General features: G+C 48.6%; 1 protein-coding gene across 6 annotated transcripts in view; it reads right to left on the bottom strand.

Moving 5' to 3' along the window:
• Window positions 1-27,540, bottom strand: part of PRRC2B (proline rich coiled-coil 2B) — a 77,593-nt gene that overhangs the window by 41,591 nt on the left and 8,462 nt on the right. For all 6 annotated transcript variants that reach the window (XM_081150507.1, XM_081150506.1, XM_081150508.1 and 3 more), the window contains exons 2-6: window positions 11,597-11,764; window positions 10,613-10,790; window positions 7,776-7,878; window positions 5,085-5,157; window positions 905-1,048 (exon numbers count right to left, since the gene is read on the bottom strand). In XM_081150507.1, the coding sequence (XP_081006633.1) occupies window positions 905-1,048; window positions 5,085-5,157; window positions 7,776-7,878; window positions 10,613-10,790; window positions 11,597-11,711 (613 nt within the window). In that variant the 5' untranslated portion in view covers window positions 11,712-11,764. The remainder of the gene's footprint in view (window positions 1-904; window positions 1,049-5,084; window positions 5,158-7,775; window positions 7,879-10,612; window positions 10,791-11,596; window positions 11,765-27,540) is intronic.

Raw genomic sequence — 27,540 nt, 5'->3', positions numbered from 1 at the left:
TCATCTTAATTAAACCCAGGAAGTTATAGTTCTTGGCCTACGGAACTTGATGCTGTCTTTGGAGTAGATGGAATAATACAGGGCAGGCCACTGAGAAAGTGGTGCGTCTAAGCAGAGCTGCATAATGACCATTTCATCTACAGGACATCAGCCCTGACGCTGGGCACCTTGGAGATTAATCAAGACAAACAAACAGAAGTCTCTCATATTTCAAGACCTGATCAAGCACCTCCCGCCCACCACAACACACACCTTAAAAAAACAAGGGCCATTTCAGAATCTCTGGTTAGAGCAGATGGAAAATCTCATTCCTAAACACCTTAAACGCTAACCACCCAACACCTCTAAAAAAATGTTACCAGCAAGTTATCACTACACACACCTGCCCACTCCTTGCCCAGACCTCAGAGGAGGGCCGTGGAGACCAGCACAGAGCAGGCTACCTAAGGGAACATGTTAAAAAACAGAGATTCTAAGGTGGCTGAGGATGGGGAGGCCTGGAAATCAGACTTCATAACATACTCATGAGGTGATCCTGCCACCATTCAGCAAGGTTTGGGCACCGCTGGTTTAGAAAACCAGCTCCCGAATCAGGGGGCCAAAGTATTGGCTATTGGTCTGTCCACCCTTGCCATGACAACCCAAGCATAGCAGAACCATCTGACAGCTAGGAAGGCCTCACCCGACCCAACAGACAAGAAAGAACGGGTGACCTCCAGACCAGCCTAGGGAGAAGTCCAAAGGAGGCAGAGATCGGGCAAAGGGTCAATAGGCTTGCTTTCCAGGCAGGGAGCCTGGCTCAGGAGTGACAGTCTTCAAGAAGTTGCACACTGCTGTCTGACAGGGCAGGAAGAAAGGGAGACTGCTGTTTTGCCTGTGCCCAGACAGGCTGCAGCTCACTTACTCTGAGGGCGGAGGCTTGGTCCTGGCCCATACGACAGATCTAAGACGCCCTTTTCTTTGCCAGCCTTGTCCTGCCCTCCAGCTGCTTTCAGCGTCGGAAATTCCTCGGGAGAGAAGGATAATAGTCGGCTTGAGCCCCTTAAACCTGTAAAGAAACCGGGAAGATTTATGGAGCAAATGAGGGCGGCACCAACAGTCCTCAGCTTTAGCAACTCCAAGCACCAACAGCCACGCCGGCTGGGAGGGGGCTTCTCAGGAGTGTGCCGCGCCCTGCTGGCATCTGTGCTGATGGAGCGGCACTAGGGTCCCCCGAGGGTCCCAGTCCCAGATGCTAACTGACAGGAGCTAGTTGCAAAGGGTATAGGGTAAAATATGGCAGCTGCTCCAGCCAGGATCCTTCCTGGCTCCTGGAAGAAGGTAGTAAGGTCCTTCTGGGGGCCCAAGAAGCAGACAAGAGCGGTCTTTGGCAAAATCAGCCCAAGGAAGTCAACTGCTTTCCCATGGAGGTAATGCCAAGAGAAGGTAAGGTACCCCTCCCAAGGCCCCGGCCCTAGATTTACACTCATGAGCACCTCCTCATTTATCTGTCCTTTACAGTTTTCCATTTTCTACAAAGTTCCTCCAGCCCTGCACAGCCAAACATTTTACTGTCATAATCCTGGGAACAGTTTATTTGTTCCTTCGTTCACTCCCCAACACTATAACCTCCTCTAAGAGCCTTTTCTTCGTCTCGTTCCTCTTACAGCACTGAGCACAGGGAGCTGGCAATCACCTTCTGGATGAAGAGAGGACAATAAATGATGCATTTAAGGGTCAGGAGTGAGAGCCAGTCCTTTATCTGGACACGCAGCCCATGTCCAGCACCAGGTGCACTAATAGTAGTGTCACACAGCACAATGTCCACTGTGACACACCTTGCTCCCAATCGCCCCCTTGGTATTATTCTTGGCACCACTGATTCTCAGACCTGTCAGCCAAGGCAGACTTTGCCAGAAAGATGCAGTGGATAGTGTAGAAGCACAGGCAGCAATTCATTCACTCTCCCAATTAATAAACAGGTCCGGAGTCAAATAAACCTGCCAGGAGGATACGTGGATGCATTCTTCACCAGGGATGAGCCTGAGAGACAGTCTCCAGGGGCCACAAAGGAGCCCCACTGCTCTGGAAAGGAGGCCTTGACTCACACAGTTGCTTCACTATGCTAAGAACTGAACAGATGAAACAGGAAAGGCATGCTTTATAGAAATATGGTACAGCCTGGCAGGGTATGGTTCAGCAGTTGAGCATCGACCTAGGATTCAGGAGACTGCGGTTCGATTCCTAGTCAGGGCACATGCAGGGTTGCGGGCTTGATCCCCAGTTGGGGGCGTGCAGGAGGCAGCCGATCCATGACTCTCTCATCATGGATGTTTCAACTCTCTCTCCCCCTCTCTCTGAAATCAATAAAGATATATTTTAAAATAAAAATAAATAAAAATATGGTACACTATTTGCCCTGGCTGGGTGGCTCAGCTGTTTGGAGCAGCATCCTGCATAGTATACCAAAAGGTGGTGGATTCAATCCCCGGTTGCAGAGGCAACAGATTGATGTTTCCCTACCTTCCGCTCTCTCTAAAAATCACTAAAAACGTATTTCAGGTGAGGATCAAATGCCCAGTACTTCTCGGCCTTGCAGTCACGAAAGTGTTATCATAAGCACTGAGTTAAACTTGTCCTCCACAGATGAAAACGTAAAGAGAACTCAAATCTCACATCAAAGTGCCACTGCTAAGGTTTCAATGTCCTGTAATGTTCACCCACCGATGCCTTGTGCCATCTTCTCTGCCAGGAGACACTAAGGCAGTAAAATCAGGGGCTTCTTCTAAGCTCCCAAATCAAGCTGTTGGTGGTGTCGCTGGCACCAGACCCACGCGCCATGAGCCTCTGGCCTCTGCCCCAACCCCACCATCAGACCTCCTGGTCTTTTCAGGTGAAACAGACCAATCAGCCACTTTCAACACGGACAGAGTCTATCAATTCAGAAAGAGTCCTTTGGAAAATGTCTGTGGGTGACCTACCCCCAAATCCTCACAGCCTTGATGGCATTGCGAACGTATGACCCCAGCACAGGAGGGGGACCCAGAAGCCTGATTCCCACCCCAGCCCCACCTGGGCCCAGCACGTGTCTGTTCTCTCCTCTTGGGCTGCGGGTTCTGCCACCTCCCAGACAAGCTGTTGCATGTTTACAAAGTATTTTGCTGTGGTTTAGAATTGCTCTAGCAATCACTTTGTTTCTGACAGGTAACACAATCACAAGGTGCAAAAGGAAAAGGCTATAAAAAGGTCGAAACTGAAGCCTTTCTCCAGCCTGTGTCCCACCTGCACTTCGGATGCCCTCAGAAGTAGGTACTTCCCCTCCTCGTGTTCCCTTCCATACTTTTAGAAGTGTATTTTTCGTCACCCCAATTTTCTGCATGAATGTAACACACTCTATAAACTCTTGTGCACTTTTTTTCACTGAAGAATATGTCCTATAGATCTTGTATCAATAGAAAACTGACTTTTTCCCTTATAGCTAACTAAATAGCATTTCATTCAAGTGCCATAAGTTGATGGACATTTCTGGTGACTGTTTCCAATCTTTTGCTATAAACATACTGCAATGAATGATCTTGTGTGCATGTCACTGCATACACGGCAATACAATTTATAGGACAATCTCCTCACCCCAGAGCTGCCAGGTCAAAGGGGAGACGCACAGTATCTTGAGTGGCAGTGCCAAACTGCTCTCCATAGGGGTTGTACCCATTATACTACTTTGTTTTTAGTCTTTGTGGATCTTTTTAAATAAAAATACATTTGATATACTTAAAATCTTAATCTTGCAGAAAGACTGGCTACAAAAAGCCAAAGAACCACTGTCAACAGTCTAGTGACTGCTCATTAAAAAGCCTGTTACGAGACCTAATTTGAGGGCATTGAAATGCTTGTCACTGGCCTCCCGCGCCCTCTGCTAACCTTGTCCCCTCCTCCTCACCCTTCACACAAGCTGAGCTTCCCCTGCTCCCTGTGAGGTCAGGAGCAGTTGGGCTGTGCCCATCACTCCTCTGGCACGTTAACTGTCACTCCCCACTGGAGACAGAAGAGAGCCTTCAACTACACTGTGACTACAACCCAGAAGGAACATGTGTTTTGGGCAGGGGGTAGGGGAGGTCAGGGAAGGTGGGACAAGGAGCTGTTTTTCTAATATGCACTTCATAAAACATAGGTCTGGAGAGACCTTGGATGGCATGGCCACACAGCAGGCAGAGGGCAACTCCAGGACGGGGGCATAGGGTAAGAAGGCAGCCAGTGCTGTTTTCCAGAAGACTAACCCTGATACCAGCACTCCCAGCCCAGAGGTGGCACCCAGTTTGGTCTGCACAGTGTGCTAGAAATATTTGCACAAACACTGGAAAGTTAGAAGAGCTGGCTTCTCTCATAAATGCCCGCGACCCTGGGCCTGCGTTCTGGAATGGTTCCAGTCACTGGAGGGCCTGGTGACCTCTGCTGGCTCCGCTGTTCCATCTGGCCTTGGAGGCCACTGCCTGTTATTGTTCAACATTTGCATAGAACTCGGAACACGTTCCCCTCTACTTCTCTCCCCCACCTTCCTAATGAAGACCCACAGCAGCTGCTAGCCGACCCACTCCAAGGCTCCCAATGCCAGGCCAAGCACCAGCAGTGACACACCCCACACAGCCCCCTGAACGCTCTGCAGCTACTACCCAGCAGCAGGCGGCTTGGTCCCAGGGCTGGCTGATTCATAAACCCGGGTCTGAAGCGAACACCACAACTGCTCATAACACCTCCCTGCGGGTCCAGGAGAGAGGAAGGAGTGCATGTTGGCAACACTGCTGAGCAGATATTACTTCCAGCAGCAACACAGCCAAAGACAGAGTGACGGGGCCAGCCACCCAGTCCTCTCCACACACCTTAGCAGGGATGTCTTTGCCATAACACTCTATGAAATCCAAGAGTCAACATGCTTCCAAAATTGGCTCTGTCTCCCTAGGGCAAAGGCCAAGCCCCACAGAGCAGTGACTCAGGTGAACGGTTCCACAAAGCTTTAGGCCAAAGATAATCTAGACCCTACCGGAATGGTCCAGAAAAGGTATACATCCCTCTTGCCCCCTGCCAAGTGCCCACCCCCATGCACTTACCACCTTCGTGTCCTACTGGCTTTCCATTCAGCTGTGCCCATGACTTTGGTCCACCTGGCACTGAATTTGTGTTCTGAAAAAAGGAAGAGATTAGAAGAGAGCCAGCCCCGTCAGCCTGCGTCCATTCCCCGAGCCAGTTGGGATAAGGTGCTCACGGGCCACCCCTTAGGTTCCACCACGAGGCAGACAAGTCCACCACCACTTGCTGAGTGCATCAGCCATGGGAGCTTTGCAGGCAGCACCCCACGGGTGTAGCAGCCCATGTGTCAGTAACTGCCGGCCACGTGACTGATGAGGAACAGGATGAAGGGGCGTGACCAGCTGAGAGTCACACAGTGAGTTTCACAGCAACGCCAGGACTCAGACCCACATCCACCTTCAGGCTGCGGTCTGGAACATTGTCAGGTCACCTCTCCTGCCCACACAGAGCTACTCTGTCTTGCTACAGAGACAAAGAACAGGCCCCAATTCCAGCACGTGTCTCAAAAACTGTGTGCCGCTAACAGAACGTGAACAAGGGAGAGTGACGTGTCTGATCCTCACCAGAGGGGCCATGCGCCTCTTTCCACAACCACTGCCCTTCTACAAAGCACAGCTGCCCATGAGGCTTCCTCCTCCACCAACTAGGACTTGCCTGGTTCAGGCTCAGTCCCACCTGACCACCTCTGCTTAAAGCTCACTAGGACTTGGCATTACGCTAGGCACACCGTCCAACCAAAGCCCCCCATGCCCTGGGAGGGCTCGTCACACCCCTGAGGCTTAGGAAGGAGTAACTCGACTTGGACACCCAGCCAGAGAGGCAGAACCAGGACCTGTCCCCATCTTGCCTGTGTCCAAAGCCCCTCTGGGTCCCCAACCACGGAGCTCATCTGCCTTTTTCCACAGCATTCAGCTTACCAGACTTCTCCGCCCACCTGAAGGTGAAGCTACAAAAACAGAGCTTGGTGCAGCCAAGTTTTATCACTTACTGGGTTAGGTACCAGATTAAATAACTACCCTTTCCCATGACCCCTCCTTTCCAGCCCACCCCCCATTGCCACCACCAGCACACACTCAAGGCAGCCGGCTATCTTACTTTCAGTGCAGAGTGACCAGGTCTAACAAGCCATTTACTTATAGAAAGCTGCCCTAAATGCTTGATATGGTGGCCAGAATGGTCCTAGGTCTCTCCCATAAGACTACATGAGGGGGCCGTGCAGGTGGGGTGGCCACCGGTCCCTAGAGACCAGGGCCAACTCACAACTTCCCACCTGGTGTCGGTAAGCACCCACCAAGGGCACTCAACTGGAGAGAATGCCTGCAGGGCCCAGGGGTGGGTCCTGTTATTGTTGGTGACCTTCATCCCAGGAGTAGAACTATACAAACTCTGACTGAGGTGAGGTTTTACAAACTGGGAGTCTCTTCTTACCACCTCTGCATATGAGAAAACCAAGTAACAGCTGAAAAGAGCTGAGCATGGGGAAGGTGACCTGTGCTGCTCCAGAACGGGATCCCAGACAGTTCCCTAAGCAATTTCTTTCCACAGACGCCAGGCCCTATCCCAGACTCTCCCCTGGTGGGATCCAAGCACATCTATTTTCTTTCAACAAGCTCCAAAGGTGAGTTTGCTATACAGCCAGGGCTGAAGCACTGTGGCTCTACAATCTCACTTAGTTTCAAATCCTGAGGAACACATGAGTTCAACTCTACATACTCTGCAGCCCAAGTGGATTTAGGCCAATGAATAAGGAGCCTAAATCACATGAACATGGTTTCTTTTTTTCTCTCTTTAATTTCAAAAGCATAGTTCGGGGGGTGTCCTTCTGGCAAAGCTATAAACTTCCCCCACAGATGGGGGATGGTGTCTCAGACGTCCTACTGCCCAGGCAGCAAAACAAAACTAAAGTTCGGCAGTTCAAGTTGTTTTTCAGAGGGCTAGTTAGTGCTAAGAATCTGAGTTCTTCTGATCTAAAAGACTCAGACTTCTCATCCAGGGTTCTAGCTTCCAGCTAAGCAAGCATGAGCTCTGCTGATCTCTGTGGCCCACACAGTCTCTAATGGACTTGGTCTATTATAAGCTCTTGCTCAGTTAAATCATGCCTTCCTGTTTAGAAAACATTTTAAATGCATCAACAAATGAAAGGGTGATTATAGCTAGTATTTCCCAAGGTGGCTCTGAGACACCACTGGTCCCTAGAGACCTTGTTAAAAAGGTTTCCTAAGACAAATCAATTTGGAGACTGCTGTCCTTTATGTCGTCTTCTCAGAGAGCCAGAGCGCACATTAGCATATCAAAAATACCGAGATGTCCACCCGTAGGGAGCTTGCTTAATTCTGTTTTCCAAACTCACCTTTCTGTGACCTAACACATCTTGTCTGCTTATGGCACTTGTTTCCCTGGGACACATCTGGGGGATCCTGATCTAGCCTGTACCTACCTGAGCGACCTCACCTAAACGTAAGTCAGCAAAATCAAACTAGGTATATGTATTCTACTCTCCATCTGGGGTCTTCTCCAGAAGCTGCAGGTTAAATCACCTCATCAGTGACCATGACAATTTCCTGGGCTCATTTCCCAAAATCGCCTATCAAGGTTTGCCTTTGGTATAAGCAAGTCACTCAAAACCATCCTCCTCAGCAACAGTTCCTACCCCAGACAGGGGCACCAGGCAGCCCCAACGTCGACATCAGGATGGGATCCCCAGCACCTACCTCCTGACTGATTGACTGTGTCGGTTTCTGTAAATTGGAGACAGATTTCTGCAAACCCGGCTGCGGCAGCGACTCCGGCGGCTGAGAGGCCGTTGCACTGGAACTAGACAGAGGCAGGACATAGGATTAGATATGGCACAGGCCATGCAGACAAGATCCCTCTGCATTTCCAAAAGCTACAGCTGCTCACTGGGAGCAAGACCCCCTCTGGTCAATAGAAGTAGCACCTTCCCCAGGAGAAGCTTATGTTGGCAAAGACTAATGAGAAACAGAACCATGTCTGAGGTCTACTCACTAACATCTTTACAGGGCAGGACAGGTCTCTGCCTTCCTAGAGAGCCTCTATCTGCAAACACTGAAAGCTCATGTAAACAATGAAGTAATGGAGGGTTTGAAAATGGGGAAACTGAGTCACTCTAGGGAAGGGGCTCTGAGCCCCTTCCTCCTGACCAAGAGCTCACAGCTACTCAGGGGGCTGACTGCTTTGAAACAGCAGATTTAAAAAAAAAAAAGTTTTACCTTCTCTTAGCTTGTAAAAGAAATATATGCTTATAGTAAAAATAAATGTATAAATATATATAAAATAGAATTCGTCATCATCTCACCCTCCAGGGAGAAACTCTAAAGCAGATTTTTCTCTACATAATAGTTTTTTTTTAAACGCAAGTGGAATAATGCCATGCATACAACTCTGTAACTTGTTTTTTTACTTAATCTAACATCTTTCGTGACAATACATAGGGACCTACCTCTTTCTTTTAATAACACAGTATAATTGGATGGGCCATGACTTACGAATCTCCATTTTTTCCTATTACAAATACAACTGCAATGAGTATTTCTGTATAAATATCTTTGCACACTTTTGTGTAAGTAATTCCGTAGTGTAAGTTCTTAGAAATGGAACTGCTGGATCAGAAGGTGTTTTGAAGTTTAAAAGATACTGCTAAACTGCCTTCCAAAAAAAGTTGCATCAGTTTACACCCCACAGGTAATCTTTTGAGGAGGTAACAAGAAGGCGTCCTGAAGGAAGGTTTCTGCTGACTCAACAGCCTTCCAGTCACTCTATTCAATTTGACAAGATTCGAGGAGGGTGGCCACCCACTTGGCTAGAATCCACCCATTGGCGGTGGTTCCTCTATACCTGAAGTTCAATCCCACATGACACTCTTTCAAGGTTCACTTAACCCAAGTAACTCATCACCACTCGTGACCATTACAAAATGAAAGCTACCGATCCCCTCACATGACCTTCTACCCAAAATAGGAGCTCCCAGGCAGTGTCACCTAAGTGTCCTCCCACTAAGCAACTGCGCCATTCTACCATCTCTTGATTCCCCCATGGCAGGCATGGCCCAGTGGCAGCAGAGCACCGGAGTCTGGGTCTGCGGCCCCCTCCCCCACACTCACTCCTCCCGGCCCGGCAGACACGCCTCAGCACGACCGGCCTCATGAGAGCTGACGCTGTCTGTGCCAACACTGGGTTGGGATGGATACAGGGAGGGAGCAACGCTTTGTCCTCTCCTGGAACTTTCGACAGCACGGGCATTTCAATGCCTACACTGAAATGTGTAACATCCACTTCACTACAGAGTGCGCAGTGTTCACATTTGAATGGAATGGCAACAATAATGGCTGACATCTGCTGTGCACACCCTCCAGGCCAGGCTCTGTGCTGAGGACCTGGCTCATGTTATCTCATCTATTTCTTGTAACCACCAGGAGCCAGGTATTATTCTTACTTCACAGGACAATGAAGCTCAGAAGTCAAATGATTCTCCAGGTGCCATAAAACTAACAAACCGCCTGGCTGGGCACCGCCCACATGTGTCCATTCCAAAGCCACACTCTACCATCAACCCGTATGATCCCTAAGCAAACTGTCAGAAAAAATTTAAATAGCATTTAAAACTCTATTGAGGTTACTGCTACTTTATGACCATCTGGTTGAATTATCTGCTCACTCTCTACACTGTCTGAATACCTACAGGGAAGTTTTATAAAAGTTCGTGTGGCCATTTCTGGTGAGAGGAAAGGACACTGGTCAACAGCTGTGTTCTGGATCCCGAGCTTCAGCAGCCAGACCATGAAATGCAGGGCAAGAGGTGCACAGGACAGGACTGGGGAGCTTTCATTTCCAAACAGGCTAACCCCAGCGTAGGTTTCTGCCTTCCAGCCTTAGCAAGGCCCTGACCCCCTCAGTCCTCCCAGCACAAATCCCAAGTCCTCTTTCCTAGACACCCTTATCACTGGCCAGAACCCAGTCAGAGGAGACACTCGGTGAAGGAGACAGCTGGAGGCTCAGCACCAAGGGAAGGGCCTGGCTATGCACCCACTGTACAGTAGCAGCCCCTACAGTTGCTGCTTCTCTAACAGCGACTTTTGTGCCAGACCCTGGGTGCTGGGCTGCTGGGCTGCTCTCCGTGCCTGGGTCCATCTGGAGCCCCTGCAGCAGTCTCCTCTGCGAGAGGCCCGCAGGTGGAAAGACTGCCTCCGCAGCCTAGAGCGCAGCACACGGGGACCACCAGATCGAAGTGTGCAAGCGCCACCTTTGTCCACCATGGCTCATACAGGACCTGGCTCTGAGTCACCGCACACACTCCTCCAGGCTGATGAGGCTTTTCCAAATACAGCACAGAGGACTAGTCACTGGGACCAGGCGGCCCACAGAAACGCTGCTGCACTGGCTCCAAGAGCCAGGAGAAATGAAGGCAGGGAGTGAGAAACAACAAGGCAGCAGGGTCAGGGCAAAGATGGTTCCTTTGGAATCTCTGGTTCTCCTGTGCGGCCCTGTGCAGACGAGAAGGGTGCTGGAGCTGCCTGCCCTCTGCTCTCACCTCTTTGGGTCTTGCTGATCCTGCTTGTTTGCCCATCCCGTTCCGTCCTTGGGTACTATAACAATGTTTGGGTCGTTTCCTTTGTTTTCAGACTTTAAGCTTGGCAGGTTTGCAGGCGGTGGCATACGCCGGGCTGTGGCAACTTTTCCGAGACTCTGTAAGCCATGTCTAGGAATAACTGCAGGAAGACAGGGATGGAGACAGTGCACAGGGAAATTACAGAAGAAAAGAGGCCAGAATCATTCAGCTGCTCTTTCAAACCCTAAGTGGTAACGACAAAGGCAACAGAACAAAAAACAAGGGGTAGCCCCGCTTGTGGAAACACACAAGCAATGCCTGGTGGTCATTTAGTCACTTGACAAGCTCTTCACCAAGGCCTTCAGACACACAGGAGTTGCCGGAATCTGTGGAGGCTTCCATTTTATTAGCAGGCAGGAGAAGGCTCAGGAGTTTATGACATGGGTGAGGAGCCAGGACCAGAAACCTCGTCCCACATGGTAACTACTCTGCAAGTTGAGACTGCTCTGGCATCATTACAGCAGGACTGAAAGGACAGTCTCTGCCTAGACCCAAGCCAAGCCCGAGCACTCATAAAATCCTCATGGGGTGTGGATGGTATCGGCAGGAACTTTCCCACCAAGTTCCAGAATATTGGAACCATGAAATCTAAACCGGGTAACTCTCATGCAAATTAAGCTCCATTCTAACCACTGGGCTAAAAATATCCACGGTTTCAGTAAGATAAGAGAGAGGGGGAAACAGCCCCCCTACAGCCAAGTCAGGGTATTCTAGGCTCTGAAATCAGACCTCAAACAGGAGCAAGGGGAGGCTGCTTCCCAGAACTACCGGGTGAACTACCTGCCATAAGACTGATTTGCATGGACCTCTGACCAAGTGGGGGACTCTGGGTTCCCATGGTCCTTGACCTGGAGTTTCTCAATAAAGGAAAAGTGGAAAGGCCTGGCCTTGGACCCCAGTTCTTACCTGAGGATCGAATTGCGTCTACTGATTTTCCTTTATACTTATCAAACAGGCTGAGAGTCGAATACTTGCTTTTCCCATCCTTGCCCTTGGTTATTTGCCCCAAACGATCGGACATTGCGATGAAATGTCATCTAGTAAGGAAATTTTTCTCGGCACCGCCCGATCTGCCTTTGAAATGGAAAAAAAGAGCATGTCAATCCACCAGAACCTGATCCAGTGAGTAAGTCCTTTAGGGATCATGCATCTCCTTGAAGATCTAAAGAAAGCTTTGGACTCTGTCCCTAGAAACCGCCCTTACCATGCACGGGCAGTTTTACCCACATTTACAGAGCATTTTGTAGACTTGCTGACCCCACCCCCAACGCTTACCCTTACCCTCACCCTCCTCATTCTGAAGTGGCTGGAGGCTACTGCTCATCAGCTACACTGAAATGTCAACTTTCAGAGTCCTCTCTCCCAGACTCAACCTCTTCAAAATGGAAAAACAAGTACACACCCTTTCAGCACCTCCATGTAACATCAAAAATAAGGCAGGCAGAACAGGGCAGGTAGGTACACAATCCACTATGAAAGTCTGTTCATTTTAAAGACAAGCAAAAGCAAATCCAAGGGAAGCAACTAAAGTTAGTAAATCATCCAGGATCGTCGCGTGTATGCACTTTTCAAAATCAAGAATCAGCATCCAGAGAGAAAGCATGTGCTTAGGCAATAAGAGCTGGCTCTCTGAAACTCAGGCTAGAAAACAAACAAAGTGCTCCCCAGGGAAGGCCCCACGGTGGGGGGGGGGGGTACCAGCTACTCCAGCCCACTCCACAACAAAGAAGCTGTCCTCTGCCTCTAATTTTCTACAAGCATCTCTAAGTCTACTAGCACTCTCCTTATCAGTTCATTCATTCGCTCATTCACTCAACACACTCAAATCTTTAGTGAGTGCCCGCCAAGAGCCAGTGAATGCCATGTGCCAGGCACCAAGGACCAAGAGCTTCAATGCCTTTTATTCCACACTCAGTCTTGGCTACAGGTTCTACACTTGATCATGAAATAAACACTTGCATGAGTGACCCACTGTTTCCCACTGGAATTGATGTAAGGAAAAGAAAGCGAAAACCTCAAGTTAGGCACAGTGATAGGTCTTTAATGACAGGATAGAGGAAGCTGTAAGAACACCCACTGACTAATAAAAAGGCAGTCGCTGCAGCAATGAGCTCTGTCATCTCATCCTGTTCTGAGGCCCACAGGCCAGAAGGAACACATCGGTGTGCTGGGGAAACATTTCACACTCCCAAAGACAATTTTAAGTAAAACTCTATATATTATGATCCACGACTATAAAACACAGGGAACACAGTCCTCCTGACACCTTGATTCTACCCCAGCAAGACTCATTTCAGACTTCTGACCCCCTGAACTGCAAGAGAACACATTTGTGTTATATCACTAAATTTGTGGTAACATCCTATAGCAACAAGAGAAAACTAATACGCTCATTTATTCAACATATTTTTATTAGGCACGATGACCATATGTCCAGCACTAAGATAGGCCTGGGATACAACAGAGGACATGCTGGATACAACCCCACCTTACAATGTCCAGCTACATCCATGCTGTCCCTGGCCACAGCTTTCACTGACCACTGGCCCTACAAACATTTCTAAATAAAACGAGTGGTGCCTCCTTCACAACCACATACCTTACAGGACTACAGATTTAGCATCATTCATTTAAATTCACATAACTAGTACTTACTAAATAAAAAACCAAATTAGCAAAGGCAAGAGAAGGAAAATCATCTACCAGCCATTCAGGGCCATCAAATTCCCACATTAAATGTTAACATGCCTGATTATTAAAAATCAGATGTCTTTTAATTCTGAAATTTGACCAGAAAATACTCATTCCTATAGACTTTGCTAAAAGATCTTCTTAAAATCTGTGAGTCCAAACTTCTGCCAGTTTGCTGATTTTTCTTGGGTTCTGCACTGCCTCGACCTGGGCCTCTGGGCAGAGGTTAGTGTGGACACAGAGAGCTATCGGGAGGTCTTCCTGGGGACAGGACCCTTCTCTGAGAACTAACCAGTTCCCACCCCCACCCCCAGGAAGCACTAGGAGACCAGAAGCCTGACCACACCTGCAGTGGCATCCCTGATAAACAAAGAAAAGAAAAGAAAAGAAACACCCTGGGCAAGCGTGAGCCCCTCTCCTGGGAACTTGGAATCACATCTTCTTTGTTCCCCCAGTAAGGTCAGCCATTCACCAAACGCTGAGCACGTACTGTGTTCAGGTGAAATGCTTCCCACCAGAGGCTCGACAGACAGATTCACGAAGCCAGACGGGGAAAATACTGGACTAACGTCTGCGCTAAACCTCTATGTGCGATTTTCTTAAGAGTGCCCCTTCCCCCATTTTTTTAACCAAGTTTTGCAGCAGCTGGACACACTGCTGGCTTCTCTAGACCTTGGTTTCCCCATCCAAGACCAGATTTCCCAAGTACCAGCCAGTTCTAAATACTAATAACCCACAGCCATGGAATTACAAATGATTCACTATCAAAGCAGCCATCTCTTACCACACTTCTGAGGTTGGGTTCTATATTCCTATATAAACCTGGGTGCTAACAGACAATGCAACTGAGTAGCCACTGCTATGGAAACAGCACAGTGGGGGAGGGCTGGTATGAGCTCACTTTAATCTCCTACAGTAAGGCTGCTCAGGCGGAGATTCTTGCAGCCCCGACTTTCCCTCAGAGCAGGGGCTGGCAAACTACGGTCAGTCTGAGGAGGAACATGCCAGGGGCCATCCAAGGCCCACAGAACATAAACAAAGTTTCACAGATTACCGATGGGTCCTTTCATTCAGCCAGACTTCACTGGACCTAAATTCAAAATACAGATATAATCGTTTGGTTTCCCCCAATTGTATGCACCTGCAGTCAAGCGGTGCCATATTTGGGGCCTAGCCCAGCCCCATGCCCATGTGACTGCTCTGCTTACCTGCTGGTTTTCACAAACATCAGGCTAGGGGCACTAACTGTTAGTAGGGATTTAATCAGCTTCCAAATATCTGCTGAGTTTCTATCGGGCACGCACGTGCGTGCCCGTGAGCGCACACAAACACAACACCACCACCACCACCACCCCCCCAAGCTCAACTAGCCCTTCCCTTGGCAGAAAGAAGTGCAGGCAAACAGCTGGGTGTGACTCATGAGCTGGCTGAGGTGAAAGAATACATTTCTCCATGGGTCAGAGGTGAGCTCATTCAAGCATGACTCACGCCTGGATCGGTGGGGCAAGAACAGGCTGAGAGGCACCAGGTCCTTGCAGGCAGGCACAGACTCAGCCTGGCTCATGGCCACAGCATCCCTGCTGCTTTCTCTCCCTTTTGTAGGCAACAGAATTCATTTGTCGCCCCCCCCCAACAACAAAATCTAATTGGGATCCTCAGTGTCACACATAAAATAGACACAAGCCACATGTGCCCTCCCTGGGGGAATCCTGCCTGCGTGCCAATCCCTCCTTGTAGCCTCTCCTTTCCAAGGCATTGCCATGGGGGCCAAGAGCATTTTGAAAATGGCTGGCCTAAAATCCAGAGCAGAGAGCTTTGGGGAATAAAGAAAAGGACATTTAAAAATGTTTTCAGGTCTGCGTGTTTTGGGAAGTCACCTAAAGACCTGCTCTGAGAGGCACAGGCTTCCCTGGGATAAAACACATCCCCAAACATCCACAAAGGCACCTGACACCAAGCCCCGCCTCTCCAGACAGCAGTCCTGCCTGTCAAACAGGTCACGGGGCCTATCTGTCCGCCAGAGAGAAACTCTCCCTGCGCTCGCCCCATCTTATCGAAGGCCATTTCCGGGTAACAGGATTCATTTCACTCTGCACTTGGACACCAGCCAGTGTCAGCCACCCAGCCAGACGGGCGATTTGGGATGGCCTTGGGATGGCCTGTAATTCACTAGGGAGCCACTACAGCTACACATTCAAGGCTAATGACAGTGGCAGGCAGCATTCCTGAGAGCAAGGCACCCTGCTGAGCACCCATGCCCTCACTAAGGACTCCTCACAACAGTCCTTTCTAGAAGATACTACTGTCATCAGTCTGCTTAGCCAAGGACATTAGGATGCAGTCAGAACATTGAAGTAACTTGTCCAAGGTCAAGGGACTACCTAGTGTTGGATCCAGGCTTGGAGCCCAGGCAGGACACGACCAGACTGCGGACCACATGCCCAGAGGCCCCAACTCCAGGCTGCTGTGCTCTACCTGTGGGAGGGCATCCGCACAGACAGGAAAGAGGTGTGCTGGTTCTGAAATAAGTTGACCCAGGATGAAGGCAGCCCTGGTCAGCTCACAGATGATGGCCCTGGACAGTCTCCAATAACAGCATTTTCTTTACCCCAATGCTACCAACAGCCAGGTGTACATGCGAGGCAAACCAAAGCCCTTCACTCTTCACAGGTCTTCCTGATTCCAGTGACATTTGGTCAAAATCATCTTCTCCTTCCCTAAGTTCTCCTCAACCCTCAGGACATCTGGACACCTCACCACGTGGCTCTTTCCTTCAGTCACCAATGCTGAAAAAGGACCCACTGCATCTTCCAGCGGAAGGCTGCCTTCCAGAGCACAGACAGTCATTTGGTGAAGACCCACCACCCGCCAAAACAATGAGGTCAGCATATGTGCCACGGTTGTGAGGCCCAAGCAGAGGCCCCCCCACCTGAGTGCGGGAGAAAGGAAGGCGCAATATCTCTGTACAGAAGGAATGGAAAGATCCTACCATCAGACAGAACATACCAAGAAGCCTGATCCGGCGGGAATGGAAGCTTAGACAGCAGGCCGGATCAGCACATCAGGAAGCAACCACACGGGGCAGGCAAGGACATGGTCATTAGACAGTACACGTGTTAAATTCCACTCAGAACGTAAGGAACCATCAGCACGAAGTCCAGGTACAAGATTGATAACTAAACCCGTCCTTCTCCAACATGCCAAATCTGGCCAAAAGGACCTGAACATAAGGCGGGCACCACATATACTCCAAACGCTCGGACATCCCCTGACCACTCTGCATGCCAGACTCCACGCTACTCGGTGCTGGGATGTGGAGATGCCTTGTGGGCTCCGCAAACGTTTTCTGCAAAGGGCCAGATAGTATGTTTGGCTTGCTGGCCACATGACCTCCGTAGCAACTCCTGAAGTCTGCCCATCGCTGCTGCAGCAGACAACAAAAACAAAGGGCATGGCTGTGTCCCAATACCACCTCACACCGACGGGCGGTGGCTGGCTGGGGGCTGCAGCTTGCTGGTCTCTAGTCTAAAGGGAGAAAAGGTGTGAGAAGGAACATGTGACAGTGAGATGACTTCAACAAAAAGGGCTCCACTTGGCACCAGATGGGCAGGAGTGGGGGCCAGGTAGGAAACCCTAGCTGAGTCTTGGAGGAGGACTGATGTGCCTCACTCAGCAACAGCAGCAGCTCACCCCCCACACACCACTCAAGCCATCAAAGGCTCCCTACGGGCACCAGTCAGAAAAGCAGGGCTGGCTTTCAAGAAGCGCAGAGCGTCCACATTTCCCCACTCCCTAGTCGTCGGGGCAGGCCATCTGGGAAGCTGGAGCCCAGGCTCAGTCTGCAGCACAAGACAGTCATTCTACCTGCAGAAGCCCATGGGGGGGGGGTTCTGCAGAAAAAGTATGTGGTGCACCTGCAGAATACAGACAGCCCCAACCTGTCCAAGATTAAGTGGCTTGAAAACAAGACAGGGGAACAAAGGGGTGAAAGTGGATTCGTGGTAACCCAGTGTTCCTTACAGCAGACACCAGCCACTAGGAGAGGGCCACCCCCTGAGGAGACAGCACCTTTAGGAAGCGAAAGAAATTAAAAATAAGAAGCAAGGCCTGTGCTGTGGGGAACCAAAGAACTCCCCATCCCCAATTCTCCTGCACACTTGGGTTACAAGCCCCATCCTTGCCTCCCTGACCAGAGTCAGCACTCCTGGCCCCATCCCCAAGCCTCTTCTAGCAGAACCAAACCACAGCACAAGCACCTGCTCAGGCACCTTCAACATCACTGCTACAGGGTCAAGTGCAAAACCCAACACACTGGCCCCAAACTGCCACCCAATCTCATGCCCACCCCCACCAGCCTCCTCTCCCCAAAACACACAGTTTGCATCTCACCTCCACCCCACACAGACTTCAGGCCTGTTTCCTCAGGGATTAAATACGCACAACATGCTATTAGCCACCTCACAGGTGTAGTCAGGAATAAAAGAGAGGACACATACAGCACAAGTGACCCAGTACTCGCCGCCCTTAGATGGTTCTCAGCCAGTGACAGCTATTACCCTGGCTCTGCACTGTTCAATTCTCAGCTGCCCATCCCACTGTCACCCTTACAACTCTCTTCTTCCCTCCAGACTCCTATGTAAGCAGCGAAGCCTCCGATTTCCTGCACCTCTGGGCTCCCACAGCCCTGGGTGCTGAAATACCTGGTACCTGGGGCTTCCACCCTTTGTGCTCCAGGAACCTGTCCCCACTTTGGCGTACACAGCTTAAGGGCCAGGATGCAGAGGGCAGGGCTTCAAAGCCAGGAGGATCAATCACTGGTGCCGAGGACCTGTTGATGGACCCCTTAATTCTCAGGAGAGAGACATGCACTGTAATTCTCAGAAGTCCCTCTGAAATAAACTCTCCACTGTGACTCCATTTTAAACACTGCTAAGCTGCCTCAGTTTCAGGGTTCCCCACCGCAGCACAAGCAGTGCAGACATCGAAGCTATCACGTACTGGTGTTAGGATGATAGCTGGCCTATGGAGGTGGGGGACTCCAGTCTCCCTCACTTGTGTATCCCTAACATTTTAGTAACAAAAGGAATATATGCTTGATAAGGAAAAACCGTAAAGCTTTACAAAAATACAGAAAAACATCACCCGTAAGCCAGCTCCTAGCTACACTGCAGGAACTCTCTTCACCAGCTCACGTCACAATTCTGGAGCCATCCCACTGCAATACTAATTAGCGACTCCTACTACTCTCTTCCATGGTGTGTTTATTTCCTATTCCAAAAGAGTTCAGCAATAAAGGTCAAAAAACATAGTACATAGCCCAGCCGGCAAGGCTCAGCAACTGAGCATCGACTTATAATCCAGGAGGTCGCAGTTCAATCCAGTCAGGGCACATGGCCGGGTTGCAGGCTCCATCCCCAGTAGGGAGTGTGCAAGAAGCAGCCGATCAATGGCTCCCTCATCATTGATGTTTCTCTCTCTCTCCCTTCTCCCTTCCTCTCTCTGAAATCAATAAATAAAATATTAAAAAACAATGCTGTATATATATTCTAAACGGATTTTGCTATTTGTTTTTAAAAATTATGAACATGATTTTAAGGAGAGCTTAGAGAATATAGCAGACAGGCAGGCTGAGTAGAGGTACGGAGGAAGTTGTCCCAGCCACAAATGTCCCCATGCCTGCGACTTTGTTTACACCCAAAGCCTTTCCCACAGGAATGACGTCACCCGTAGCAAGCTGGACTCTGGGCACAAAGAGGACAAACTAGCAGGAAGCCTTTTGTTAGCTTAGGAGAAAGTATTCCTTCCACCTTCCCTAACTCATGCCCTCACAGACACGCTGTGGGAAAAATAGAGGAGGGTAGAGAGACAGAGGGTGGCTCCACCATCTACCAAGCGACAACCACTGCTGACCACATACAGTCAAACGGACCTCAGAGAAAACCAGCCCTCCCACCGAGGATGATAGCAGAAGCCAGTGGGACCAAATGCCTCCTTGGCCCCTTGGTTTGCTCTTCTACACAATGGAGACAGGACATGGGGACAGTACTTCAGAAGGTTCCTGGAAGGACTAGAGATAATGGTCACAAGTGTAATACAAACACCCACGGCACTGAGACGGGATTCAACAGATAGGTGCACTTCCTCCCTTCATGCCCTCCTCCCAGCTCCTGCTGCACGCTCTGCCCCTGCAGGTCCCCTCTCTTCTCAAGCGTTCCTGAGGGAAGGACCGAGAGTTTACTCTCCATACACAATATATATAAGGAGCTGGTGACAAATGACCAGAAGTCTCCGCCTGCCCTGACAACACTCTGCAGCAACTACAGCAAATGGTAGCTCTAGCTGACACAAAAAACAGGCATGACTGATCATGTGAGAAAAGCGGCCGAGCGCTGTAATTGGCACAGATAACATGACTCAGACACCTGCACACAAATACAGCTGGCTAGCTGTACACACATCCCAGAGATGACCCTGAATTCAAACCCATTTGATTCACAGAAACACTATTTAGAATAAGGGGTCCTAGTTAAGCAAGACAGAAGGACCGCAGGCATTTATGGCTCACCCTTCCAAAATCCCCTAAAATGAAAATAAACAATAAAGAGAACAGAAAAGACAGAGAGACAATTTGGGCAGACTGGAGGGTCCTACAAGGCGAGGACTGCAGATGCTAGAGCTGCAAGATGGGAGGTGGGGATTGAAGGTGGGCAGCTGGGGAGAGGCTGCACCTGCACCAGCTAGCCTCCCACCTCGCCTCCCCTCTCTGCCCCCCCCCGGATAAATTATAAACAGGATAAGTCTGGGCTGGAGAACGCCAGCGTCAAAGGGGATGGGGTGAGGAAAGAAGGTAAAAAGAGAAGCTAAGTCAAACTGGAGTAGCAAATCATGGAGGCCTCAGGCCCCTCTGCTGTGAGCCATACAGGAAGTGGCAGACAGATATATCCCTTCCCTCTGTCCCTCAACACACCCAGGGCAAAGGAAGAAGGAGTCTTCTCTTGAAAACCTATATACAGACACTTGGGGCTCAAGAGAAAAAGGCTGGCCACCCATACACCTGCAGTTTCCAATCAACTGTGTGTGCCCAAGACCATAAACATCCAAGAGGCCTCAACTAAAAGACAGAGACCATGTAAACAGACAAAGGGCCCAGAGGAAATAGACAATGCCAGAAACAAAAGATTTTTACAAAGTAATATAAAATTAATATTCTCAGAAAATTAAGAGAAGATATTGCACCCATGCAACCAAAGCAGGATTTTTTCCCTTAAAGGACAATCAGAAAACAGAATGCCCTTGGAAGGATTAGATGCACAAGAGCCGAAGCCCTGCAACCTCAGGTTAATCATGAGAAAAATGGCAGACAACCCCTACTGGGATATTCTATAAAATACCTGATAGTGCTCCTGAAAACTCAAGGTCGAGAGAGACAAAGAAATCTGGTAACTGTCACTGTCCAGAGGAACCTAAGGAGACATGAAAAATAAATGTGGTGTCCTGGAACAGAACAAGACGTTGGGTAACCATGAAGGAAATCCGAATGAAGCACAGACTTTAGGTAATAAATGACCCAGTACTGGTTAGTTTGTTGGGACATACGTACCACACTAATGTAAGATCTTTACAACAGGGGAGACTGGGAGCAGAAACTCCAACTTTCCTGTAAATCCAAACATTTCTAATTTTTAAAAAATGTTCATTTCAATGGGACAAATGGAAGATAAAGTCAAGGAAATCTCAGAAAAATTAACAAGGAGATGAATGCTAGCCTCTCCTCCACTCAAAATTAAAGGATTAATCAAGGAATCCAAATTTAACTAGGATTTCCAGAAACACCGAAAAAAAGAAAGAAAAAAAAAAAGAAGAAAAAAAAAAAACCCAGAGGGGAAGTAATTAGCAAACAAAAATTACAAGAAAAAAATTCCCAGAGTTGAAGTCCCCGAGGTTGCAGAGGCCTACCAAGGGCTCAGAACAATGGATATAAAAAGAACACAAGGTACCACGTGGAATTTCATTCCATTATGGGTAAAGAAAGCACAGCCTCTGTACACTCCTCTAACTGCCCCCCAAGGTCCCAGGAAAGAACAATCAGAATGGCAATGCGTTCTCAGGGGCAGTAACAGTGTTTCTCCAGCAACAGTCCCCCCTTCCTGGGAAATTATTTTCAATCCAGAACCCAATACTCAGCTGAACCAAGTCAACTGCAGAGACAGAAAAAGACTTTTCCAGACTCATACAAAGACTCAAAAAAGGAGAGCAAGACAGAGGCTAGTGTCACAGGGGCGGTTCCTGCCCCCCGCCTTCCTAACAGAAGTTATCTTGTCCTTCCCGGGGCAGCCCACGGGCCTAAAGGGGCCGACCCACATCCAGCCGGGGTGCCTGAGGACATGCCTGGACTAAGAGAAAACCATCCCGCTTGCTAGTGACTGGCTCGGAATGGGTATGTGATCCACCCAGGCAAATAAGACACCTGGTTCCTTAACGACAACATGGAAGGCTGGGCCAACCAACCCATCTGGAACCTGCGCACCTGTAGACTTCCACTTAATGGAGCCAGCAAGTGTCTAATAAGCTGTTGCTTATGGCAGCTTTAAATAGTTGCTGCTGTTTGATGCTCAAATTTCCCAACTGATACACACGAGATCCAGGAACAAGGGATCCAACACGGGGACCAAAGACAAGTCCCAGAACGACAACCAAGGAAGCCCAAGATGGTGGCTGCACTGCAGGCAGGAGAGCGGCAACCTGACGAGAGCCGGGCGGAGGGCTCCAGGAACCCGCGGAGCTGACTATCTACCGTATCAGAGCAATTAGAAAAGAGCATTTGTTGAGTTTTACTGAAGCATATGTAAAATGTATAAGACAAGTTTTAACACAGTTCAATTTATCAATCTTTTCTACTTTGGTAGTGCTTTCTGTCCTATTGAAGGAATTCTGTCTTCTCCCAGATCACTGTTTTCTTCTAGAAGCTATATTGCTCTTTCACGTCTGGCTCTATATACTAAAACTGACTGTATGATTTGAGATAGAAGATTCATTTTTTCCCCATATGGAGAACCTAATTTTCCCCATTCCTTTTCAGAAAAGGCCACCTTTTGCCTTTGTCACGTGGCGCCTGTCATAAATTAAGAGACTCCCTGCGTGCGGGCTGCCTGAAGCCTGCCCTCTGCTCCGGGCCTGTCTACCTTCCGCCAGCGCCGAGCAGCAGCAGCTGCGTGAAACCGACACAGCCAGGAGGACAGTCCTGCAGCCTTTTTCTCCTTCGGCCAGGCTTTGACTGTTCCTGGCCCTTTCATTTCATATAATTTCAGAATCAGCTTTTCAATTCCCAAACAAAACAACAACAAAAGAAGAGCCTAGAGAAGTTTGACTGAAATTATGCGAATTCTAGAGATCATTTTGGAGAAGACCCTCGTCTTTACAATGTCAAGTGCCAGTGAGTGCACGGAGCAAGGACAAGTCTCATGTACTACCGGTGGCCGTGCCAACTGGTACAATCGCTGGAAAACTGGCAGCTGAACGTGTGTGTACCTCGTGACCCAGTAATTCCCATCCTACGTATGTAACCAACATACCCAACACAACACGTGCACACGTGCATCCGAGGACAGGTGTAAAACAGCTAGTCAAACTGGAAACAGCTACAAGTCTATTGCTGCCAGAATGAGTACATATTATAAACACATAAAGGAATGCTGTTCACAAGCGCAAATAAATCCACACACAACTACAGGGGTGAAACTCACAAATATAACATTAAATGAAGAACCAGGTGCAAAAGATTAGGTTTTGGGTTCAATCCCTGGTCAGGGAGCATGAGGAGGAAGGCAACCAATCGATGTCCTTCTCTCCCTCTCCCTCCCCCCCCCCCCGGGGCCTTCCCTCTCTCCCTCCAAAAAATAAAAATAAAATTTAAAAAATCAATAAACATATCCTTGGGTGAGGATTTAAAAAAAAAAAAAAGACACAAAAGAGAGTCATTTTTCAAGGGTGAGGGGACAATCCATAATGAAATATAACTAACGTGAACCCATGTATGCAGAGTAATTTTAAAATTTTTAAAAATCATAAGTAGGAAACATTAGGAAAAAACAGAAATCTCTACACCTTAGATCAAGCCCACTCAAAGTAGATGACAGATGACCTAAGGTAGCGTCACAAACAAAAAGTGACTATGAGAGACTTTAAGGAAAATCCCAAACTCTGAAAAGCAAAACCCTCTGACCACAGTGTAATAAAATAAGAAGTAACGAAAGCAGAAAAATAACAGTCAGGTGGGAAACTTAAAACGCTCTATTAAAAAGCCTGTGAATCAAAAGGGACGCCAGAGCCACAGCTGCAGACTCCTCGAGAGCAGCATGATGCAGGAGGAGCGCACACACCAACCCCCGGAGGACACAGGCAGCTCTGTGCTCAGAGCGGACTTAATCATCTAAAACTCTACATTCCTAACAGGAAGTAACGAGACTAAGCATTCAGTTTAAGAAGTCAGTAAAAAACCTAAGTGGATGTGAAGAAAAGCCAAAACAATTAATGAAGAAAAAGCCAAACGTAATTTAATGAATTTAATGAAAATATTTTAATAAAACAATTAAAGTTCTTTGAAACAAGAAATAAAACCACCAAGACAAAGGTATCTGTACCCTCGTTTTATAGACAAGACACGAAGGCTCAGAGAGGATAAGTTACTGGCCCAAGGTCACCGCCATCAAGCTAGGGAGTGTGAAGCCTGATCTTGAACCCAGGGCAGTCTGACACCCAGGTCTGCTCTGGAAGCGTGGACTCTCAGTGGGCACTAAAGAAACAATGCTGTGGGCCCCAGAGAGTGGACATGTGGCTACAAGGGGCCCAGAGGCCCAGCATAAATGCCCAAAGCATACCAGGCTCTGCCAGTGCTCCTGGGGCTGTGGTGAGTGTGCAGGGAAAGTCTGGCCTGGGGTGAGCTGGGGTCTGAGCAGGCAATGCATCCTGTGAGAAGTTCTACTCTGCTACAGGGCTTCAAGCTCCAGATTCCTCACCCACAGGGGTTGGTCTTGAGTCTCCCCAAGCACTTGCTGGATGGTCCAGTGACCCTTGTCATCACTGGTGACCAAGTTAAACTCCGTTATGGCTTTCTCCATGGGCCATGGAGTCAGCCCCCACCCACCTAGCTCACAGGCACACAGGCTGGACTGAAGCCTGGGCTATGGGGTCAGTTCCCACCCAGCTAGCTCACAAGCACACAGGTCTCTGGCTAAAACTCCACTTGCAGTCTGCAAAGAGTCACTGGCCTACCTCACATTTTAAATATGCAGTTAATTTAGCAAGCTAAAAAAAGAGAGAGAGAAAATTTCAATATATAGCTGGGAATGGGCAGTTGGACAGACACTACCACATGACAGCCTCACTCTCCAAGGTCAAAATTTACCAAGGAACTGGCAAATAAAACAAATATGTAAGATACAAAGCTCTATTTCAGCTTCTCCTTGCTTTTCTACCTCCAAATAATGGTGAATTAGAAAGTGAGAGTTACTTTGCAAATGCCACCAAAATCTATGTCTGCACTGTAAAATCTGATTTAGTAGAGAACAGAAATTGGAGACGGCATTTGTAATGGACTGTTCCTTGTAACCAAATCAACAGAGCGGTTTCTGAGGGCCACTGACACAGAGACAGAGCCAGGTGATTAAATCAGCTGGATCCATGTGAAACACTGGGGCCCAGCAACAGGAACCAGGGCACTCGGGATGGTGCTGAGCAGGGTGGAGTGCCTGCCAGGGAAGAGCCAATAATGCACCAGCGCCCAGGCCTGGCCCAGACCACTCCTCACAGGCAAGTTTATATGGGTTACCTTCCTAATTAGCTATCTTTGTAACTAACACCTGTTACTAACACATTTGGTATAACCAATTCAAGTGATACTAAAGTATACAAAACAAGTCAATCCAATTAAAAAAGTAACCACCGTTAACTTGGCGGATGTCCTCCACACCCCTTTTCTCAGCTTGTGTAACTCTATCAGTAGTTTGTGGTCTTCAACTTTTATTCTATAAACGTGGGACGTGACCATCATGCTGCAGCTATATTATACTATACTGTTAAATAACAAGCTACACTGTAATTGCATTATGAAGTGCAACGCTTTCTTCTCTTAATATACTATGGTTATCTTCCCAAGAAAATGCATGCCGACCTCCCTCATTCTTTCTAACATCACATAGTTTTCACTCTGTAGTTGGACCACATTTACCCACTGCCCTACAAACAGACATGTAAATTATTTCCGACTATGTACTATGACAAATAATGCCACAAACATCCCAGTACATGTATATTTACACACTTGGACCAATATTTCTGTACCACCTGCTATTTCTATGAAGCACATCTGTAGTTTGTGTACAAAGAACTGAAAGGTAGAAGAAAGGCAAGGAAGGAGAGGAGGAGAGTAACCCCTCCCAGAGACCCCAGACCTTCAGTTAGGTCAGCTACCAGTGAGTCAGATGCCCTCTAGCAGCAAATGCCCAGAGGGACAGACAACTCGGCCCACTGAACAAAGCAAAATCCCATCTTCTTATTCCAGCCCTCCTCCAACTGCTACTGTTCAGCCTGGAGGAGGCAGAAGAGGCAACAGGGGCTACCTTGGAAGCCCCAAAGGAGACTCCTTAGCAACAAACCCTTCCAACCTGAATGCACCGCCTCCCTTTACTCCCACTGAGGAACTCGGCCATCAGGCTGGCTGAACAACAATTACAGCTGTGCAGAGGGTCCTGCTAAAGGGCTGTCCTTATTATCACCCCCACTTCCGGAGAAGGAAATGGAGGCTCAGAGGGCAGGTAACAGGCCAAGGTCACTCTGCCCATCCTCACTCTATCCCATCATCTCAGAGCTGAGCCCTGTGCAATAAGCTGTCTGCTTATTCAGAGATGGTTTCTCAACAACTCAGCCTCCCCAAATCAACCTCTCTTTGATGAAAATAAATCCAAATACACTGAAGGCAGAGAGGTTAAAAGGGCCGAGTTGGTCTAAATGATCCCCAACAGAATGAACCCACATGCTATTTATTCTCCAAGCCTCAGACACCAGAGGGGAACCAGGACGGTTACAAGTCACTGGACTACCAGGCAGGCAAGACCAGAGTTTAAGTAACAAAAAAGAAGAACCCCAAAATAAGGGCCAAGTGTTCCCCCGGGGCCTTCACACGTATGTCAACCCGTCATTTCACTGAGGGGGAAAGAGGAGCTTGTGCCCTCCTGCAAACCCACTAACTTTATTCACGACTTTTAATACTAAACGAGTATTACAAAGACCTTCCTCACGCTAACAGAACTACTCTCACAGCTCCAGGACCCCTCCCTCCTCCAGTCTCTCCCTAGTTCCTAGACCATCATAGATCGTGCTGCTTCTCTTCACCCTAACAAGTTCACATCAGAGCTCACGGCTCAGCTTGCCCCTGCACCTCAACTCCCACGTCAATACCAAATTATGAGCTTTCAGATCTGTGGTAAGCAGCACTTGCTAGTTAAATCTGATCTTTACCACTGCCAAGTACTCGTATCTTGATCTGAAAAAGTCATAAGGGGCAGGAAGGAATGACTTCTATTTCCTGCTCTGTACATTTCTGAGTATCTGGGTTTTTTTTAACAGCCTGTATTGTTGCCATTGTTGCATTGTTTTTAAGGTCCTGGTAAACTGAGCAACATAGAATCAGCACCTTATACTGTTTCTAAGTTGACTGGTGCATGCCCTCCACTGTGCTAAATGCATCACAGGAACTGTGTCAACCACCAGAGCGACACTGAGACAGGTTCCAACCCCACTAGGCTGATAAGGAAACAGGCTCAGAGGGATAAACAAGACTTGTTCAACTGCGGGTAGGTCTCAGAGGCGGAAATGAACACTCCTCGCCTGACTGCCTGTAGCCCACCAAGGTGCAGAGCCTCCCTTGCACCCAAGAACTGCCTTAACATATACCTCCCAAGACCTTTTCCAAGAACAGAGCAGACTCAGTGTAGGGGGCCAGCCAATGGATCAAATGCCCTTGTTAGATGGTATTTACCTTGGAGATAGGGAGGTCCTTGGTTAAGGTGTCTGAGCTCCTGGAGGTGAGGGCAGGGGAGATCTGATTTGGGTCTAAATCCTCAGCATTCAGCACTGGGCTCAGCTCACAATTAGAAACACCA

The sequence above is a fragment of the Miniopterus schreibersii genome, assembly GCF_964146895.1.
Source record: "Miniopterus schreibersii genome assembly, chromosome: 11".
NCBI classification, from domain to species: domain Eukaryota; kingdom Metazoa; phylum Chordata; class Mammalia; order Chiroptera; family Miniopteridae; genus Miniopterus; species Miniopterus schreibersii.
Note: the sequence above shows the minus strand (reverse complement) of the source record. Positions and strands in the feature narration are given on the sequence as shown.